Source organism: Pseudophryne corroboree, chromosome 8, assembly GCF_028390025.1.
Source record: "Pseudophryne corroboree isolate aPseCor3 chromosome 8, aPseCor3.hap2, whole genome shotgun sequence".
Classification (NCBI taxonomy): Eukaryota; Metazoa; Chordata; class Amphibia; order Anura; family Myobatrachidae; genus Pseudophryne; species Pseudophryne corroboree.
Window position 1 is genome coordinate 402,435,213 of NC_086451.1, and position 22,423 is coordinate 402,457,635.

The window sequence follows — 22,423 nt, forward strand, 5'->3', positions numbered from 1 at the left end:
AATTAAAAAAATAGTCCCCAAATCGCACACAATGCAAAGAAAAAAAGAGGTGCAATGAGGTAGCTGTGTTACTCAGCTAAGTGACCAAGTGGGCGACACAATTACCTGGTCCATCTAGGAGTGGCATTGCAGTTTTCTAGCGAGAGGATGAGTGCTTCCATCCTCATGTTAATCTGAACCACTAGCCATGAACATACGCCAGGGCCTCAGCCGTTCCTTGCCACTGCGTGTCGTAAATGGCATATTGGCAAGATTACGCTTCTCATCAGACACTTTTAATTTTGATTTTTGGGTCATTTTACTGAACTTTTGTGGTATACTTGATGACACAGAGGTAGAGCAGTGGACTACTGTACCATACTGCTATATATATATACAGGTGGTCACAGCAACATTCTGCACTGTCCCCTCCTACTATATACTGCGCACAACTAAAATGCAGCACAGGTATGGATGCATAGTATACTTGACAACACAGAGGTAGGTAGAGCAGTGGACTACTGTACAGTACTGCTATATATTATATACTGGTGGTCAGCAAAATTCTGCTTTGTCCTCCTACTATATATACTGCGCACAACTAAAATGCACCACAGGTATGGATGGATAGTACACTTGACGACACAGAGATAGGTAGAGCCGTGGACTAATGTACCATACTGCTATATATTATATACTGGTGGTCAGCAAAATTCCGCACTGTCCTCATACTATATATACTGCGCACAACTAAAATGCCCCACAGGTATGGATGGTTAGTATACTTGATGACACAGAGGTAGGTAGAGCAGTGGACTACTGTACCGTACTGCTATCTATTATATACTGGTGGTCAGCAAACTTCTGCACTGTCCTCCCACTATATATACTGTGCACAACTAAAATGCATCACAGGTATGGATGGATAGTATACTTGACGACACAGAGGTAGGTAGAGCAGTGGACTACTGTACCGTACTGATATAATACTGGTGGTCACTGGTCAGCAAAATTCTGCTCTGTCCTACTACTATATACTACAATGCAGCACAGATATGGATCGTTTTTCAGGCAGAGAACGTAGATATTTTCAGCACAATGAGCACAGATATTTGCAAGCACACTGAGCACAGATATTTGCAGCACACTGAGCACAGATATTTACAGCACACTGAACACAACTGAGAGAACGCTGCACGTCCTCTCCCTACCATCTCCAATGCACAAGTGAAAATGGCTGCGACGCGCGGCTCCTTATATAGAATACGAATCTGACGAGTATTCGACAGCAGGATGATGACGTTCGGGCGCGCTCGGGTTAACCGAGCAAGGCGGGGAGATCCGAGTCTGCCTCGGACCCGTGTAAAATGGGTGAAGTTCGGGTGGGTTCGGATTCTGAGGAACCGAACCCGCTCATCACTAGTAATAAAGGGGACGCTGTCTGCCGTAATGTGTAATAAGAGGACACTGTCTGCCGTAATGTGTAAAAAGGGGGACGCTGTCTGCCGTAATGTGTAAAAAGGGGGACTGCCTGCCGTAAAGTGTAAAAAGGGGATGCTGTCTGCCGTGATCTGTAGTGAGCACCAGCGCCGTGACTACCTGTCTCCCAGGTGTGCCTGGCACAGAGCGCAGTTATCCTGAGGGCGCACGGACAGCGGCTTGTAATGAGTCAAATTGATTCATTACAAGCTGACATATTTTTGCCGTGCAGGGGAGAAGGAGGAGGAGGGAGGGGGACTGGAGCCGCATCAGCGCTATGTCATTGGTAGTAGCACCACTGCAGCACTCCCCTCTCCTTCCGTATTGGCTGCCTGGCGCTGCTGTGAATGCTGGGATGCGGTTCCCTCATCCCAGCATTCCCAGTGGCGTGCAGCCAATGCGGAAGGGGAGGGGGCTGCTGTAGCAGCGCTACTACCAATGACATAGCGCTGATGCGGCTCCAGTCCCCCTCCCTCCTTCTCCTTCTCCCCTGCAGCTTCCCGGGATCTCTGCCAGCACGAGGAGCTTGACTGACAGTGGGGAGAGATGGTAAGTATCTTTCTTTCTTTCTTTCTTTCTTTCTTTCTTTCTTTCTTTCTTTCTTTCTTTCTTTCTTTCTTTCTTTCTTTCTCTCTTTCTCTCTTTCTCTCTTTCTTTCTTTCTCTCTTTCTTTCTTTCTCTCTTTCTTTCTTTCTCTCTTTCTTTCTTTCTTTCTCTCTTTCTCTCTCTCTTCTACCACAATGTGTAAAAAGGGGGACTGGATGCCGTAGTGTGTAAAAAGGGGGATGCTGTCTGCTGTAATGTGTAAAAAGGTGGACGCTGTCTGCCGTAATGTCTAATGAGGGGGAAGCTGTCTGCCGTAATGTGTAATAAGAGGACGCTGCCTTCCGTAATGTGTAAAAAGGGGACGCTGTCAGCCGTAATGTGTAAAAATGGGGACTGTCTGCCGTAATGTGTGAAAAAGGGGACTGTCTGCCGTAAAATGTAAAATTGGGACGCTGTCTGCCGTAATGTGTAAAAAGGGGGATGCTGTCTACCGTAGTGTGTAAAAAGAGGTCTACCTGGTGTAGTGGCGCTACTGTGCAGCGTCATTTGAATAATGGAGACTACTTTGCACCGTAGTATGAATTGGTATTATTTTGTGGCCATGCCCTTTCCCCATGAAGCCACGCCCCTATATATTTTTCACGCGCCTGTGGCGTGCACTGCCCCTATCTTATATGGGGGGGGGGGTGCCAATGCCGTTTCTTGCACACAGCGCTAAAATGCCTAGTTACGGCCCTGGTGAGCTCAGCATGCCATTGAGCCCGCAGCGTGGTGAGCGCAGCAAGCCCACAAGGGAACTCATCGCTCACTTCACTGCCGGCATTCTGGTGGCTGGGATGCCGCTGTCTGGATATTAACAGCCGGCATCCCGCACGCCAGGAAAATGTTTGTAACCCGCAGGTATTTCTCATCCTGCTTCGCCACCTTACCAAGGTGAAGCTGGAAGCTCTGTGGCGATGCCTGTCAGAGCCCACAACACATCAGTTTAGTAACAAATTCGGGAAGGGGGCGTGGCCATGGGTAAAGGGGGCATAGCAATGCCCCTTTTCCTATACTTTCAATGGAAGTTTGGAGAGTCAAAAATCGGTACAGACCATTAAAAAAAAGGTACTGTACCTGCCAAATAGGTACAGTTGGAGGGTTAGATAGCACAGCACTGATAAAGACAGGGGCGCATAGCACATATGTCATTTAGCACACATCTCCGCAGTAATACATGGGAGAGAAGCGGAGTCAGCGTGTATAACATTCCCTGATACAGTGGCGTAACTAGAAATTTTTCTCCCCCAAGCCAAAAATTTCTCTGGTGCCCCCCCCCTCCATAATTGGCACTAGTAAAGCGATAAATCTGCGCCCGTCGAAGGCGCACGCCGCAAAAAAGGGTGTGGCTTTGTTGGAACGGGCGTGGCTTCGCATAAAGGGGCGTGACATTGCAGGGAAAGACTACCTTATACCGCAGTTTTGCAACCTGCACGCCCAGACGTTGGCAACCACAGGAAAGAAAATTAATCCTGATTCATGCCCCTTACATTATTTGTCATTTTTCCTCCTTATAGTAATGCCCAGTATACATTATGCCACATACTGCAATGGCCCTTAGACATTATGCCACACACAATAATTCACATGACACAATATGCACACACCATAATTCCCCCGACACATTATGCCACACACCGTAATGCCTGTGACACATTATGACAGGAATCACAATGCCCGTTATACATTATGCTACACACTGCAATGCCCCTGATACATTATAGCACATACAATGTCTGTGACACATTATGACACACACCGCAATGACCCCGAGACATTATACCACATACCACAATGCCCTTGACATAGTATACCACACACCGTAATGCCTGACACATTATGACACACACTGCAATGTCCGTGATATATTATTCCACACACTGCAATGACCCTGAGACATTAGGGTGGTGTTCATGTGACCTAAGGTCAGCTGACCGACAGTCACATGACCTTCTCCGTGAGCCCGACGGCTCACTATCCCGATGGTCGGAATGCCGACCAACAGGGATTATTTCCACTCGTGGGTGTCCACGACACCCATAGAGTGGGAAAAGAACCCGTGGCGACCGCAGGTCACCACCGAGCCCGCAGCGTGGCGAGCACAGCGAGCCCGCAAGGGGCTTGCTGCACTCGCCCCTCCCCGCCGGGATCCCGGTGTCGGTATGCTGCCGGGATCCCGGCTTCGGTAAGGTGACCGGCGGTCAGGAGACCGCCGGTCACCAGTACTACACCCAGACATTATACCACATGCCACAATGCCAGTGATATAGTATACCACACACCGTAATGCCTGGGACACATACCGCAATGCCCATTATACACTATGCCACACACCGCAAAGCTCGTTATATATTATGCCACACCGCAATGCCCTGAGACATTATACCACATACCACAATGCCCGTGATATAGTATGCCACACACCGTAATGCCTGTGACACATTATGACATACACCATAATATCCGTGATACATTATGCCACACACCGCAATGCCCATTACACATTAAGTCATACAGAAAGGCTTCTAATTACTTTTAAATTACCAGCTCATTGCCAGGGGTTTCATGCTCTTGCTTCCATGCACGGTGCAAGGGGTTTTCATGCTCAGGTTGTCATGCTCGTTGCCAGGAGTTTCATGCACTGGGTGTCATGCTCGTTGCCAGGGGTTTCATGCACTGGGTGTCATGCTCATTGCCAGGGGTTTCATGCTCTTGGCTCCATGCACGGTGCCAGGGGTTTTCATGCTCAAGGTGCCATGCTCGTTGCCAGGGGTTTCATGCACTGGGTGTCATGCTTGTTGCCAGGGGTTTCATGCACTGGGTGTCATGCTCGTTGCTAGGGGGTAATGCTTGTTGCTAGGGCTGTGCTCCCAGTGCCACATATGCCCCCAGTGCCAGATATTCCCAAACAGTGCCAGGTACACACATGCCCCCAGTGGCAAATATAGCCCAAACATGTGCCAGGTACACATATACACCCCAGTACCACATATGCCCCCTCAGTGCCACATATGCTCCCTGCAAGTGCCAAATATGCTCCTACTCCCCCAGTGCCAAATATGCTCCCCCAGTGCCAGTTAAACTCCCCACCCCCCGATTCCCCGCTGTTTTGTGATGGAGGGATACGGAGGGCACAGCGCGCGCCTCTCCTGTGTCTCTCCTGCGTCTCCGGCGGGTCTGTTAAATGAAGTGCCTGTTCTTGAGCCAATCAGAGCTCACGAATGGCACTTAATTTAATAGACCCACCGGAGACGCAGGAGGGACACAGGAGAGGCGCGCGCTGTGCCCTCCGTGTCCCTCCTTCACAGCAGCGGAGGGAAGGAGGGAGAGGAGTCAGCAGATTGACATGTGGACGGCTCGTCTGCATGTCAATCTGCACTAAACCAGTGGCAGCACCCCCCGCAGCCCTGCACCTCCAAGCCACCGCGAGGGCTGCGGGGCATTAGTTACGCCACTGCCCTGATACCACTTCTCCCCCATAACGACTAATCTTACATCTACTGCAGAGTGTCAACACAAACACACCGAGCCTGCAGCTGTGCTGAAGTGAACCAGAGCCAAGGCAGGTCCAGTCACGGTCCACATCACCTATGCGCTGCAGCTCACTCCCAGCCACCCTGGTTTCCGTCACCTTATCTCCTTTCTTATTGGCGGCACAGCTCAGAGACTTTTATCAAACGGTTTAAGTGAAAAAAAGACCACACCAGCCGTTTTTATTGGTAAGGTTTAGGGGTGTGATCCCCTTCCACAGACAACCAAAGCAGTGAACAGCAGTGACATTTATAACAAGAACTGACCTGTGACCCTCCAGTGCAAACTCCATGCTCCCGGCCACCGGCCCGCAGTGGCACTTCCGGTCGCGGGTCTCCCGTCGCGCCGGAAGTGACGTCACCCCGTCCGGCCCCGGTTGCTATGGGAACACACTGTATTAGAAAACATTGTGTAAACACAAAAATGTTCATATCGTTATGACACCTGAGTACCCCTTCTTATATACATCATGTGAACATGTTAAAATGCAAAAAAACTTTGTGTAAACTAGTACATACATAAATATCAGTGAGTATTGAAAAATAATTAATAAATAGCAGTGTTAGGCTGGACAATCATTTTTAAAGAATATATAAAAAGTGTGCAATGTCCTAAAAATTGGTTAAAATATACCATTTACCCTAAATCTCGGGTCTTTTTTTCACTTAAACCATTTGATAAAAGTCTCTGAGTGCCGCCCATAAGAAAGGAGATATCTACAGATGCTGATCTGAGGGGAGGGCACCGGAGCAAGACATTTGTAAGACCGGAGTGCCAGGGACTCTGTATGTATCGCTATATATATATATATATATATATATATATATATATAAACATATGAGAAATACAACATAAATATAAATACATTAATATACCCTCCAGATGCCACATATTAATGATTAAAAAACCTGACAAGAATTTAGATTGTTTACCTCAGTCTCAACTCTACCAGGTAACAGGTCTCAGTCAGTCAGTCACAAGGTACTCTTTGCTGGGTGCAGTGGGGTGTGAGGTGCTGAGGTACTCTCATAGGTGTGCGCAGGGGGGGGTGCCTGGTGCGCACAGGCAGCCCCTAATGTCTGGCACCCTGATCTCACATGCCTGATGCAGCGATCGCCGAGCAGGCTGATTACTGTTCCCCTCTGCGCTACACCCTGTCAGGACTGCATTACTGACCGGACGCCTGGATTAATCAATGGTGCCACTGCCACTGGCTTTCAAACTCCCGACTCCACCTCCATGTACAAAAACAGTGTGATGTGACGTGATTACGTCATGCTGCTCGCACACCCACCCGTGACACCCGCCACACGCCCACCTCTCTCCTTCTATGCTATGCCAACGCCAGCCACTGATGAGGAGCAGCATGCAGTCAGCATTCCTTTTAGGAAGACAAATTCAATACTGGCAGGTGGTCTGCAGCAGCATTGACACGTCACTTGTTTTTCCAGCCCAGCAGTACTAGTCTGCGACTGTCAGTGTCAGTGAGTGACTGACTTGTAAGTAAGCTGCTGCAGCTTGCAGGGGAAAGAGAGGGGCAGCCAGACCAGGCTGAGGAGGAGCAGTGTAATTGCACTGAGTGCCATCAGGGGTGTTTGTTTGGTGCACACCACAACATCTGACAATGTATCTGCTTTATTAGGATTGGTACAAGGGTGGATATTTTATATTGCGTTGACCGTCAATAGATGGTGCAAGACATGCCCAAAATGCAATGCTATAAACTCCCCCCCCCCCGATGGTGAACTAATAAAATGTGCTGTGCACGCCTATGGATACTCTATATGATGTTGGGAGGGCTTCCATACTATCCACCCTCCTTTTCACTTGTGTGCCTCAAGCTCCTGTACCCTTCCAATTGTGTCTCTATGGGGTGTATTCAATACCACGTGCTTCTGTCAGAAAGGGGACCAAATCCGACAGGTTTTGGTCCCGTTTCCGACAATGTAAATCCGACTTTGTAAAAAGTTGGATTGACATTGCTGCCGCCTCCACCATCCACTCTGAGGGGAGCAGTGCCAGGGTGAGGAGTAGCGCCGGGGTGAAGCAGGCAGAGGTAAGCGGCAGCAGCAGCGGTGCCGGGGCGAGGAGAGCGGCAGCAGCAGCGGTGCCGGGTAGAGGTTAGCAGCAGCAGCAGCGGCCAAATTTGGCCACTCTTTGAATAGGGGTTGTCGGAAATGCATGTCGGAATGGATCCGACTCTTATTGAATACACCCCTATGTATGTACTGTATGAATGTGCGTATTTAAAAAATGTGGTCACACGCCATGTTGCACCCTAAATCTAGGAATAGGTTAGTGTCGTGGGAAAGTGATTTATATGGGATGTGGTTAAGGTACCGGCACTCAGGATCCCGGCGGTCAGCATGCCGATGCCAGAATCCCGAACGCTAACAATGCCGGCAGATGGAATGGCGACCCACAGGGACACCTATAGAGTTGTAATATATATATATCCATCCAGCACTCGGGATCACAATTACACATTAACTTTACCGGGTGCCTTCCACAACGCGTGTCCTGCACGGATGCGTCCCAAAGTAGGCAGCAGCTCGGCGGCACTTTTCAAGCAGAAAACAGCGTCAACACTGAAACATTGCAAATAAGTTTGTGTGCAAGAGTGATCATTGGCCGGAGTGCCGCCGAGCTGCAGCATATATATATATATAGTTTTACACACATTGGGCGAGACGCAGAAAGTGGAAAAATACGGCCAAACTTCCGCTGCAGTTTCAGTAGGTTTGGGCGCGTGACGCATATGCACCAAGCCACGGAATGCTTGGATGCAGTTGGCAACGCCATCTTCAGATGAGAAGGATCCAACCGGACCCCTACAGCGAGCGTCACTCGGCGCATATGCAGATAGGACTCTGGGTCCTAAACCCAGAGTCCTGTCATCGCAAAGACCAGCTCCAGTGTTTGTAAATGCCAATATAAATGCATATATCTCTGTATATACACACACTGTATATAAACACCAGGAAAGAAGGGCAGTGCGAAGTCAGCCATACTCATTTTCTGCCACAACCTGTGCACCCTAGAAGGCACTTTCACCCACCCACTCCATGGGGCACAGATTTATTAGTGCCGCTCAGGGACCACGTGCTGCACAGGGCACACTGATGCCTTGTTATGGGGCTGATACATGCAAATACATAGACATGTGCCAGCCTTTACCTGTGGGAAGGTAGTTCGGGCATGCCTGCTGGTTTCTGCACAGCCAGTGACAGCTGTATTCCCTCCTGTGCTGCACCCACAGCAGCATTTACTTTCACATCACCGATGCCTTGCTGCTAACTAAACTCAGAGGCTGAGGTCTGGTGGGGCTGTGAATGGGCATCAGTCAAATGAGGCGGGTCACAGCCTCAGACAAATGGGACAGAGATTCAGACAGTCAGAGGGTGGAGCTTCGGATGACCAGGGAGTGGGGCTTTGGACGGTCGGGGGTGGCGCTTCAGACTGCTCCGTGTGTAGATGGGAGTGGAATTCTGCTGATCATGGGGTGAGTGAATGAGAGAGTGAGTGGGGCGGCTGGGAGGTGAGCTGGGCTGTTTCTATTGACAGTTTCTCCTGACAATACTGGCTACACAGCACTGCAGGGGATCCTGTGGGCCTAATTTCATTGGAGGGCCTGGAGCTGCAGCTCCACCGACCCATTGTTAATCTGTCCCTGAATATCCCCCTATGTCTTCTAGGGGTGTACTGTAGTTCAGTTTTATAAACAGATGGGGCTTGCTACAGTATGTTTAAAAGCAAGAGAACTATAATGTATAGCGGTCGTGGGGTGTAGCAGATACAAACTAGCTGATGGCAAGTGTGTGACAGAGTTTAATGCAGTTCCGTGTTGACAAGAAGCAAACATGCAGTTAGACAGTGCAGTATATCGACAGTGATGCAGGCAGGAGAACTGGTAGATACCAACAAATGGCAGAGAATAATGCAACTCAGTTACTTGGTAGATAAGCAGAGAGGTGGAGGCAGTTTAGGCACAATGCAGGATAAGGGTTAGAGTTCAGCCCCTGAAGAATCATGCAAGTAAGTAAACACAGTTAAGCAATAAGGGGAAAGTGCCATGCAATCCCTAGTAGCGAGAGGCAAAAGTCTACTCAGTTACTTGAGCAACATAAAATCTAACAAAAAGACTCCCTGGGTGGAATGTACTAAAGGAAAAATGCGATAAAACACCTGTTTTATCGCATTTTCGTATGTACTAACCCCCGTCTGCCGCGTTTTCGCCCCTGAAGGTATCGCCATCTTTGGATGGCGATACCCTATAGAAGCCATTGGCTCCTCCCGGCAGGGGAGCGGGTGAAGATCCCGGGGAGGTGACGGAGACCCCTCGCTCACCACCTCACAGGTATCACGGGGGACTTCCGTCACCGCATTGCGATGTTAATCGCATATGTTTGTACAATCTTTTTAGACTTTGCCAAAGCGTTCGATACTGTACCACATATGAGACTTATCTACAAGCTACAAGAATGCACTTGGGTCAAAAACTGGTTAGATAATAGGAAGCAGCGCGTTGTGGTTAATGGATCTTTTTCAACTTGGACTGAAGTGCTAAGTGGTGTGCCGCAAGGCTCAGTATTAGGACCGCTATTGTTCAATATTTTCATTAACGACCTAACAGAAGGTCTAGAGAGCATGGTGTCAATTTTTGCAGATGATACCAAATTGTGTAAGGCTATAAATACAGAGGAGGATACCGAGTCTCTTCAGAACGACTTAGTTAAATTAGAAGCATGGGCAGCCAAATGGAGAATGCGCTTCAACACAGACAAGTGTAAGGTAATGCACTGTGGTAACAAGAACAAAAATTACACCTACCTGCTAAATGGGGTAAAATTAGGGGATTCTGTACTGGAAAAGGACTTAGGTGTCCTCATAGATAGCAAGCTAAGCAGTAGTACCCAAAGTAGGACTGCAGCAAAGAAGGCTAATAAGATATTAGCATGCATAAAACGGGGTATTGATGCTAGGGACGAGAGTATTACACTCCCGTTATATAAATCACTAGAGAGGCCACACCTTGAATACTGTGTACAATTCTGGGCACCATACTACAAACAGGATATCCTGGAGCTTGAAGAGGTACAGAGGAGGGCGACCAAACTAATTAAGGGCATAGAGACGATGGAATACAAGGAAAGGCTTGAAAGACTAGGCATGTTTACATTGGAAAAGCGGAGACTAAGAGGGGATATGATCAACATCTACAAATATATAAGGGGACAATACACAGAGCTTGCGCGGGACCTGTTTTTGGTTAGATCAACACAGAGGGCTCGTGGACACTCGCTCAGGTTAGAGGAGAGGAGATTCCGCACAATACGGCGTAAAGGATTTTTCACGGTAAGGACAATACGTGTTTGGAATTCCCTGCCCGAGTCAACACCTTTAAGAATGGGTTAGATAAATTCCTAATGGATAAGGATATCCAGGGGTATGGTGCATAGTCATGCATTATAGTTACTATAAATAGGGATAAAATGCAACAGCTGACAGCAGCATCAGTCAGAAATTTTAGTCAAATCATCATGCATAGGAGACCACAAATAGGTTGAACTCGATGGACAATTGTCTTTTTTCAACCTCAGATACTATGTTACTATGTTACTATGTTAGATCAACATCGCTGCGGAGGGCGGCGATGTATGTTAATGCATCCCGCTCCTTGTGAGATAGGCTGGCAATGAGTTAATAATATTCAGTGGACTACACTGGGCTGCACTTGAAGCCTGACCCTCAGTATCAGAGTTTACGTATATCCTGCCTACTCCGGGGCCAGCTGACAGACTAGTACTGAGAAACAGTCTCTGGTAAGGAGGCTGGTAACCTATATCTGGCTGAAACTTTGCTGCCTGTCGTGGGTACAGGAGATTTGGTAATAAAATTAAAAGCAGCGGGTGTGAACTATTGCGAACTGGCTATTTGGATTGTCTGAGGTAACTGCCTTTGCTTAGGTTCCCTATCTGCTGCTGTGTCTCTTTCCTCACTCAAAATGGCTCCCACGCTGCACGGCACACCTCGAGACCCGTTTGCATCCACAGCCCTCCTTCTCCACCACTGACCAGTAGCACAGCACCTCCCGCCTCAGCTTGTCATCTCAGGGCTCTTGTCCTTAGCCGTGAGAGCTCTCCACACAGCATGCTTTTCACACCAAACACCTCAAGGAACTCTCCTCAGGAGGTAACATCGCCTATCCTTTCTTCCCGCTGAGCGGCAGCCAAACGCTCGCGTTCTAGGCTTTGCACTCTACCTGGCTGTTATCATTCGACTCCTAGGTCCTAATCCCTTTAGGTTTACTGACATCACTGTTGCAAGGGGCCTGTTGTCTCTTGCAGTGCCGGTTTCTACACTGCCAGCAGCTGTCAATAAGGGGTTGTGGAGACAGTTAATTCAATAAAAAAACAAGGGTTCACAGTGGGGTGCCAAATATCCCCCTCTAAAATTATGTGTGGCCTCACGCAATTCTATCACAAACTTAAATGTTCCGGACTGCAGTTCTTCACATTTTGAACAAGTGACTCATATAACATTCATATCCATACACTTTTACAGGTGCTCCCTCAATAAACAGATTGATCAAGTTCTCCTCGACCTGTTGCACTTCCCGAGAGTCTAAGACCTGAACCGCTTTTATGGCCTCTTGCAAACCCAGAGGGAACTCTCACAGTAATTCATTGGGCTATTGCTTCCTCGCATAGAGGTGACTTTTTAAATTGGAAACAGTCTTGGATTCAAAGATGCTCACTAGCATTTTGAATATCATCTCCAGGGCCGCCCCCAAAGGTGCCAAAATGAGGATCTTTCTTGCCTCCCCCAACCTATAAATGTTCTGATGCCCCTGAGTACTTCAGTGATGTGCGGTGGGATTAGGCAGGTGAGGCAGAGCCTTTCCTGTCATATTAACGTTTGTGTCAGAGTTTTGACTGTATAAAGAATATGAAAAATACAAAGAATATGTTTGAAATATCTTCTTTGCATTATTCTAATCATTTTTATAGACAAAACTCTGGAGTAAAAAGTCTATGGCAGGTGAGGTAGTGCCTCACCTGCTTATCTTTTCCGCACATCTCAGATCAAAACTCACCAAATTTCCAGGAGTTTATAGTGCTGCACCAGTATATAATACCCAGATGTACCCTTTGGCTCATATATTGCATGTAAATCTGGCTCTGGTGCTAGACAGTGCCTTCTGAGCCATTTAGCTCACCGCACGTCCCTGGAGTACATACATTATCGCAGTCAGCAGCATGTCACTGTGGGAACTGGGATCCAGAGAGGGGATGCTGAATTTTGAAAATGGTGCCCGAATCCAAAACCCGCAAGATCCAAAATCAGATAGCGGGAAAATAAAGTTTTGCTTCATTCTGGGATTCAATGCAGCTGGGGAGATCCGAGTTCTGTCTCAGAGCCCCTCTGGTCCCAGAAGTTCAAGATCGCTCATCTCTAGTTAAAACCACCTCTTTCTCATTCCAACTATAATTTTTTTCTTATTCTACTAAATGTCAAACCCTTGGTGCTTTTAAAACATGCCATGATTACATTTTCAAAAGGTTGTGTCTATACTGAAGGTTAAAAAAGAAATGTTAAATATAATTTCAGGGAACCTTGGTGATTACAGCCCTTACATCTGTCCTGAAAGATCCCACAAAGTTCAAGAACCCATATGAGTTTGACCCAGGACACTTTCTTGATGAGAATGGTGGCTTGAAGAAGAATGATGCATTTATGCCATTTTCCACAGGTACAAACATGTCATACTGTAGTCACTAATGATGTCTGTTATTATTTATAGCTATCTAGTGGAAATGTATGATCATTACGACTGTGCAGGTTAGGAAGTGCTAACAGTTTAGTTATTGAAAATATGTTGCTAGAAATCTGTAGTTGCAGCAATAATTCAGAAATCTCAATTGAACAACTTGTATGAGGCTTGGAGGTAGATTTAGTAAAACTGCTAAAAATGAACAAGGATCGTGTTGCCCCTTAGCAACCCATCAGATTCTAGGTGTCTTTTCTCTATTGCATCCTAATAAATAATAGACAGAATCTCATTGGTTGCTATTGGCAACATCTCCACTTGCCTTTGTAAGAAGCTTTAGTAAATCTACCCCTTATATCCTGGAAATGGTAGAATGTCAGTTCTCCTTTGTGAAAGCCAGTATGAAAAGCCATGTAACTCACAGCATAGTGCAACAAAACAAGATAATGTTTACTGTATATCAACAATATAAAATAATAAATAGGAGGGAGGTCGATGTGGACTTTCCACCCCGTCTTCATCTACTCACACTATTCCCATGGTCTGCTTCAGCTACTGTATATTTAATTGAACAGTAAAAAAATTAATATGACTAATGATAATAAACTTTGCACACCTGTGCCATTTGCAAGAGTGTACACTGCTAGAAGCTAAATTGCTTTGTGGTCTTTGCTTGCAAAAGTAGTTATGTAACACCCCTAGTGGTGGTGTCGTATGTCAGTGTGGGCCATACTGTACTTTCTTTTCAGGACCCTACGCCATGAATGAGGGACAGGAGACTCCCTTAGTTTTTCAATACAATGACGAGACAGTTGGTGAAGTGATAACTGTTTTATTAGACTGGATCACTCCGTCACTTTCAGTCTACTTTAAATAAAGACAGGGTACAGTATATGCACAGTATAACACAAGAATTGAATTGACACACTGTGGTTAACAATACGGATTCGGTTTTACTTGGTTTTACTCGGTTCTCAAAACCGAATCTTATTGGCTATCCAAAACACGTGACATCCGTGAGCCAATAAGGTTCGGTTTTGAGAACCGAGTAAAACCGAGTAAAACCGAATCCGCTCATTTCTACAATATACCTCATTTTATATTTCAGCTTGGCCATTGCGCTAACGACTAGTGATGTGCAGCGGACATTTTTCGGGTTTTGTGTTTTGGTTTTGGATTCGGTTCAGCGGCCGTGTTTTGGATTCGGACGCGTTTTGGCAAAACATCCCTGCAAATTTTAGTCGGATTCGTGTGTGTTTTGGATTTGGGTGTTTTTTACAAAAACCCTCAAAAACAGCTTAAATCATAGAATTTGGGGGTCATTTTGATCCCATAGTATTATTAACCTCAATAACCATAATTTCCACTCATTTCCAGTCTATTCTGAACACCTCACACCTCACAATATTATTTTTAGTCCTAAAATTTCCACCGAGGTCGCTGGATGACTAAGCTAAGCGACCCAAGTGGCCGACACAAACACCTGGCCCATCTAGGAGTGGCACTGCAGTGTCAGACAGGATGGCAGATTAAAAAAATTGTCCCCAAACAGCACATGATGCAAAGAAAAAAAGAGGTGCAATGAGGTAGCTGTGTGACTAAGCTAAGCGACCCAAGTGGCTGACACAAACACCTGGCCCATCTAGGAGTGGCACTGCAGTGTCAGACAGGATGGCACTTCAAAAAATAGTCCCCAAACAGCACATGATGCAAAGAAAAATGAAAGAAAAAAGAGGTGCAAGATGGAATTGTCCTTGGGCCCTCCCACCCACCCTTATGTTGTATAAACAGGACATGCACACTTTAACAAACCCATCATTTCAGCCACAGGGTCTGCCACACGACTGTGACTGAAATGACTGGTTGGTTTGGGCCCCCACCAAAAAAGAAGCAATCAATCTCTCCTTGCACAAACTGGCTCTACAGAGGCAAGATGTCCACCTCATCATCATCATCATCATCATCATCATCATCATCCTCCGATTCCTCACCCCTTTCACTGTGTACATCCCCCTCCTTACAGATTATTAATTCGTCCCCACTGAAATCCACCATCTCAGGTCCCTGTGTACTTTCTGGAGGCAATTGCTGGTGAATGTCTCCACGGAGGAATTGATTATAATTCATTTTGATGAACATCATCTTCTCCACATTTTGTGGAAGTAATCTCGTACGCCGATTGCTGACAAGGTGAGCGGCTGCACTAAACACTCTTTCGGAGTACACACTGGAGGGGGGGGCAACTAAATAAAGCCAGTTTCTCTGACGTCCTAGTGGATGCTGGGAACTCCGTAAGGACCATGGGGAATAGACGGGCTCCGCAGGAGACTGGGCACTCTAAAAAAAGATTAGGAACTATCTGGTGTGCACTGGCTCCTCCCTCTATGCCCCTCCTCCAGACCTCAGTTAGAATCTGTGCCCGGCCAGAGCTGGGTGCTCCTAGTGGGCTCTCCTGATCTTACTAGAAAAGAAAGTATTTTTTATTTTTTTATTTTCAGTGAGTTTCTGCTGGCAACAGACTCACTGCTACGTGGGACTAAGGGGAGAGAAGCAAACCTACCTGCTTGCAGCTAGCTTGTGCTTCTTAGGCTACTGGACACCATTAGCTCCAGAGGGTTCGAACAAAGGCACCTGTCCTCGATCGTCCGTTCCCGGAGCCGCGCCGCCGTCCCCCTTGCAGAGCCAGAAGAACAGAAGCTGGAAGATGTCAAAATCGGCGGCTGAAGACTCCTGTCTTCATTTAGGTAGCGCACAGCACCGCAGCTGTGCGCCATTGCTCCCAGCACACTTACACACTCCGGTCACTGTAGGGTGCAGGGCGCTGGGTGGGGGGGGGGGGGCGCCCTGGGCTGCAATTGAGATACCTTTGGCACAAAATCATACATATATACATAGAGATGAGCGGGTTCGGTTCCTCAGAATCCGAACCCCCCCGAACTTCAGCCTTTTTACACGGGTCCGAGGCAGACTCGGATCTTCCCGCCTTGCTCGGCTAACCCGAGCGCGCCCGAACGTCATCATCCCGCTGTCGGATTCTCGCGAGGCTCGTATTCTATCGCGAGACTCGGATTCTATATAAGGAGCCGCGCGTCGCCGCCATTTTCACACGTGCATTGAGATTGATAGGGAGAGGACGTGGCTGGCGTCCTCTCCGTTTAGATAGAGAGTGAGACACTTGATTTACTAGTAATTTAATTTTAGTAATTTTGGGGAGCATTAGGAGTACTCAGAGAGTGCAGAGTTTTGCTGATAGTTATACTAGTGACCAGTGACCACCAGTTTTATTTATTATTTAAAATCCGTTCTCTGCCTGAAAAAAAACGATACACAGTCACATACCATATCTGTGCTCAGCCTCAGTGTGCTGCATGATAATATCATCTATGTATATCTGACTGTGCTGAGTGCTCACTGCTCACACAGCTTAATTGTGGGGGAGACTGGGGAGCAGTTATAGCAGGAGTACATAACAGTGCACACTTTTGCTGCCAGTGTGACTGACCAGTGACCACCAGTATATTGTCTGCCTGAAAAAGTTAAACACTCGTGTGGTGTTTTTTTTTTTATTCTATAAACGCATTCTGCTGACAGACAGTGTCCAGCAGGTCCGTCATTCATTATATTATAATATATACCTGCAGTAGTGATATATATATATTTTTTATATCATTATCATCCAGTCTATACTAGCAGACGCAGTACAGTAGTCCACGGCTGTAGCTACCTCTGTGTCGGCAGTGCTCGTCCATAATTGTATACCTACCTGTGGTGGGTTTTTTTTTCCCTATCTTCTTCATACTAGTAGTTTAGGAGTCTGCTGCTGACAGTGTCCAGCAGGTCCGTCATTATATAATATATACCTGTCCTGCAGTAGTGATATATATATATATTTTTATATCATTATCATCCAGTCTATACTAGCAGACGCAGTACGGTAGTCCACGGCTGTAGCTACCTCTGTGTCGGCAGTGCTTGTCCATAATTGTATACCTACCTGTGGTGGGTTTTTTTTTTCTATCTTCTTCATACTAGTAGTTTAGGAGTCTGCTGCTGACAGTGTCCAGCAGGTCCGTCATTATATAATATATACCTGTCCTGCAGTAGTGATATATATATTTTTTTTATATCATTATCATCCAGTCTATACTAGCAGACGCAGTACGGTAGTCTACGGCTGTAGCTACCTCTGTGTCGGCAGTGCTCGTCCATAATTGTATACCTACCTGTGGTGGGGTTTTTTTTTCTATCTTCTTCATACTAGTAGTTTAGGAGTCTGCTGCTGACAGTGTCCAGCAGGTCCGTCATTATATAATATATACCTGTCCTGCAGTAGTGATATATATTTATTTTTTATATCATTATCATCCAGTCTATACTAGCAGACGCAGTACGGTAGTCCACGGCTGTAGCTACCTCTGTGTCGGCAGTGCTCGTCTCGTCCATAATTGTATACCTACCTGTGGTGAGGTTTTTTTTTCTATCTTCTTCATACTAGTAGTTTAGGAGTCTGCTGCTGACAGTGTCCAGCAGGTCCGTCATTATATAATATATACCTGTCCTGCAGTAGTGATATATATATATTTTTTATATCATTATCATCCAGTCTATACTAGCAGACGCAGTACGGTAGTCTACGGCTGTAGCTACCTCTGTGTCGGCAGTGCTCGTCCATAATTGTATACCTACCTGTGGTGGGGTTTTTTTTTCTATCTTCTTCATACTAGTAGTTTAGGAGTCTGCTGCTGACAGTGTCCAGCAGGTCCGTCATTATATAATATATACCTGTCCTGCAGTAGTGATATATATATATATTTTTTATATCATTATCATCCAGTCTATACTAGCAGACGCAGTACGGTAGTCCACGGCTGTAGCTACCTCTGTGTCGGCAGTCACTCGTCATCCATAAGTATACTAGTATCCATCCATCCATCTCCATTGTTTACCTGAGGTGCCTTTTAGTTGTGCCTATTAAAATATGGAGAACAAAAATGTTGAGGTTCCAAAAATAGGGAAAGATCAAGATCGAATTCCACCTCGTGCTGAAGCTGCTGCCACTAGTCATGGCCGAGACGATGAAATGCCATCAACGTCGTCTGCCAAGGCCGATGCCCAATGTCATAGTACAGAGCATGTAAAATCCAAAACACCAAATATCAGTAAAAAAAGGACTCCAAAATCTAAAATAAAATCGTCGTCGGAGAAGCGTAAACTTGCCAATATGCCATTTACCACACGGAGAGGCAAGGAACGGCTGAGGCCCTGGCCTATGTTCATGGCTAGTGGTTCAGCTTCACATGAGGATGGAAGCACTCAGCCTCTCGCTAGGAAAATGAAAAGACTTAAGCTGGCAAAAGCACAGCAAAGAACTGTGCGTTCTTCGAAATCACAAATCCACAAGGAGAGTCCAATTGTGTTGGTTGCGATGCCTGACCTTCCCAACACTGGACGTGAAGAGCATGCGCCTTCCACCATTTGCACGCCCCCTGCAAGTGCTGGAAGGAGCACCCGCAGTCCAGTTCCTGATAGTCAGATTGAAGATGTCAGTGTTGTACACCAGGATGAGGAGGATATGGGTGTTGCTGGCGCTGGGGAGGAAATTGACCAGGAGGATTCTGATGGTGAGGTCGTTTGTTTAAGTCAGGCACCCGGGGAGAAACCTGTTGTCCGTGGGAGGAATATGGCCATTGACATGCCTGGTGAAAATACCAAAAAAATCAGCTCTTCGGTGTGGAAGTATTTCAACAGAAATGCGGACAACATTTGTCAAGCCGTGTGTTGCCTTTGTCAAGCTGTAATAAGTAGGGGTAAGGACGTTAACCACCTCGGAACATCCTCCCTTATACGTCACCTGCAGCGCATTCATCATAAGTCAGTGACAAGTTCAAAAACTATGGGCGACAGCGGAGGCAGTCAACTGACCGGTAAATCCCTTCCTCTTGTAACCAAGCTCACGCAAACCACCCCACCAACTCCCTCAGTGTCAATTTCCTCCTTCCCCAGGAATGCCAATAGTCCTGCAGGCCATGCCACTGGCAATTCTGACGATTCCTCTCCTGCCTGGGATTCCTCCGATGCATCCTTGAGTGTAACGCCTACTGCTGCTGGCGCTGCTGTTGTTGCTGCTGGGAGTCGATGGTCATCCCAGAGGGGAAGTCGTAAGATCACTTTTACAACTTCCACCAAGCAATTGACTGTCCAACAGTCCTTTGCGAGGAAGATGAAATATCACAGCAGTCATCCTGCTGCAAAGCGGATAACTGAGGCCTTGGCATCCTGGGCGGTGAGAAACGTGGTTCCGGTATCCATCATTACTGCAGAGCCAACTATAGACTTGTTTGAGGTACTGTGTCCCCGGTACCAAATACCATCTAGGTTCCATTTCTCTAGGCAGGCGATACCGAAAATGTACACAGACCTCAGAAAAAGACTCACCAGTGTCCTAAAAAATGCAGTTGTACCCAATGTCCACTTAACCACGGACATGTGGACAAGTGGAGCAGGGCAGACTCAGGACTATATGACTGTGACAGTCCACTGGGTAGATGTATGGACTCCCGCCGCAAGAACAGCAGCGGCGGCACCAGTAGCAGCATCTCGCAAACGCCAACTCTTTCCTAGGCAGGCTACGCTTTGTATCACCGCTTTCCAGAATACGCACACAGCTAAAAACCTCTTACGGCAACTGAGGAAGATCATCGCAGAATGGCTTACCCCAATTGGACTCTCCTGTGGATTTGTGGCATCGGACAACGCCAGCAATATTGTGTGTGCATTAAATATGGGCAAATTCCAGCACGTCCCATGTTTTGCACATACCTTGAATTTGGTGGTGCAGAATTATTTAAAAAACGAGAGGGGCGTGCAAGAGATGCTGTCGGTGGCCAGAAGAATTGCGGGTCACTTTTCGGCGTACAGGCACCACGTACAGAAGACTGGAGCAACACCAAAAACGCCTGAACCTGCCCTGCCATCATCTGAAGCAAGAAGTGGTAACGAGGTGGAATTCAACCCTCTATATGCTTCAGAGGTTGGAGGAGCAGCAAAAGGCCATTCAAGCCTATACAACTGAGCACGATATAGGAGGTGGAATGCACCTGTCTCAAGCGCAGTGGAGAATGATTTCAACGTTGTGCAAGGTTCTGCAACCTTTTGAACTTGCCACATGTGAAGTCAGTTCAGACACTGCCAGCCTAAGTCAGGTCATTCCCCTCATCAGGCTTTTGCAGAAGAAGCTGGAGACATTGAAGGAGGAGCTAACACAGAGCGATTCCGCTACGCATGTGGGACTTGTGGATGGAGCCCTTAATTCGCTTAACAAGGATTCACGGGTGGTCAATCTGTTGAAATCAGAGCACTACATTTTGGCCACCGTGCTCGATCCTAGATTTAAAACCTACCTTGGATCTCTCTTTCCGGCAGACACAAGTCTGCAGGGGTTCAAAGAACTGCTGGTGAGAAAATTGTCAAGTCAAGCGGAACGCGACCTGTCAACATCTCCTCCTTCACATTCTCCCGCAACTGGGGGTGCGAGGAAAAGGCTCAGAATTCCGAGCCCACCCGCTGGCGGTGATGCAGGGCAGTCTGGAGCGACTGCTGATGCTGACATCTGGTCCGGACTGAAGGACCTGCCAACGATTACGGACATGTCGTCTACTGGCACTGCATATGATTCTCTCCCCATTGAAAGAATGGTGGAGGATTATATGAGTGACCGCATCCAAGTAGGCACGTCAGACAGTCCGTACGTATACTGGCAGGAAAAAGAGGCAATTTGGAGGCCCTTGCACAAACTGGCTTTATTCTACCTAAGTTGCCCTCCCACAAGTGTGTACTCCGAAAGAGTGTTTAGTGCCGCCGCTCACCTTGTCAGCAATCGGCGTACGAGGTTACTTCCAGAAAATGTGGAGAAGATGATGTTCATTAAAATGAATTATAATCAATTCCTCCATGGAGACATTCACCAGCAGCAATTGCCTCCACAAAGTACACAGGGAGCTGTGATGGTGGATTCCAGTGGGGACGAATTGATAATCTGTGAGGAGGGGGATGTACAAGGTGATGAATCGGAGGATGATGATGAGGTGGACATCTTGCCTCTGTAGAGCCAGTTTGTGCAAGGAGAGATTAATTGCTTCTTTTTTGGTGGGGGTCCAAACCAACCCGTCATTTCAGTCACAGTCGTGTGGCAGACCCTGTCACTGAAATGATGGGTTGGTTAAAGTGTGCATGTCCTGTTTATACAACATAAGGGTGGGTGGGAGGGCCCAAGGACAATTCCATCTTGCACCTCTTTTTTCTTTCATTTTTCTTTGCGTCATGTGCTGTTTGGGGAGTGTTTTTTGGAAGGGCCAGCCTGCGTGACACTGCAGTGCCACTCCTAGATGGGCCAGGTGTTTGTGTCGGCCACTAGGGTCGCTTAGCTTACTCACACAGCTACCTCATTGCGTCTCTTTTTTTCTTTGCGTCATGTGCTGTTTGGGGAATATTTTTTGGAAGGGCCATCCTGCCTGACACTGCAGTGCCACTCCTAGATGGGCCAGGTGTTTGTGTCGGCCACTTGGGTCGCTGAGCTTAGTCACACAGCTACCTCATTGCGCCTCTTTTTTTCTTTGCGTCATGTGCTGTTTGGGGAGTGTTTTTTTGAAGGGCCATCCTGCGTGACACTGCAGTGACACTCCTAGATGTGCCAGGTGTTTGTGTCGGCCACTAGGGTCGCTGAGCTTACTCACACAGCTACCTCATTGTGCCTTTTTTTTCTTTGCGTCATGTGCTGTTTGGGGAGTGTTTTTTGGAAGGGCCATCCTGCGTGACACTGCAGTGCCACTCCTAGATGGGCCAGGTGTTTGTGTCGGCCACTAGGGTCGCTGAGCTTAGTCACACAGCTACCTCATTGCGCCTCTTTTTTTTCTTCTTTGCGTCATGTGCTGTTTGGGGAGTGTTTTTTGGAAGGGCCATCCTGCCTGACACTGCAGTGCCACTCCTAGATGGGCCAGGTGTTTGTGTCGGCCACTTGGGTCGCTGAGCTTAGTCACACAGCTACCTCATTGCGCCTCTTTTTTTCTTTGCGTCATGTGC

At 47.2% G+C, this 22,423-nt stretch overlaps 1 protein-coding gene across 2 annotated transcripts in view; it reads left to right on the plus strand.

The window, feature by feature from the left end:
- LOC134949305 (cytochrome P450 2C18-like) overlaps positions 1 to 22,423 on the plus strand; it is a 117,388-nt gene that overhangs the window by 69,436 nt on the left and 25,529 nt on the right. For both annotated transcript variants that reach the window (XM_063937803.1, XM_063937802.1), the window contains exon 8: positions 13,186 to 13,327. In XM_063937803.1, the coding sequence (XP_063793873.1) occupies positions 13,186 to 13,327 (142 nt within the window). The remainder of the gene's footprint in view (positions 1 to 13,185; positions 13,328 to 22,423) is intronic.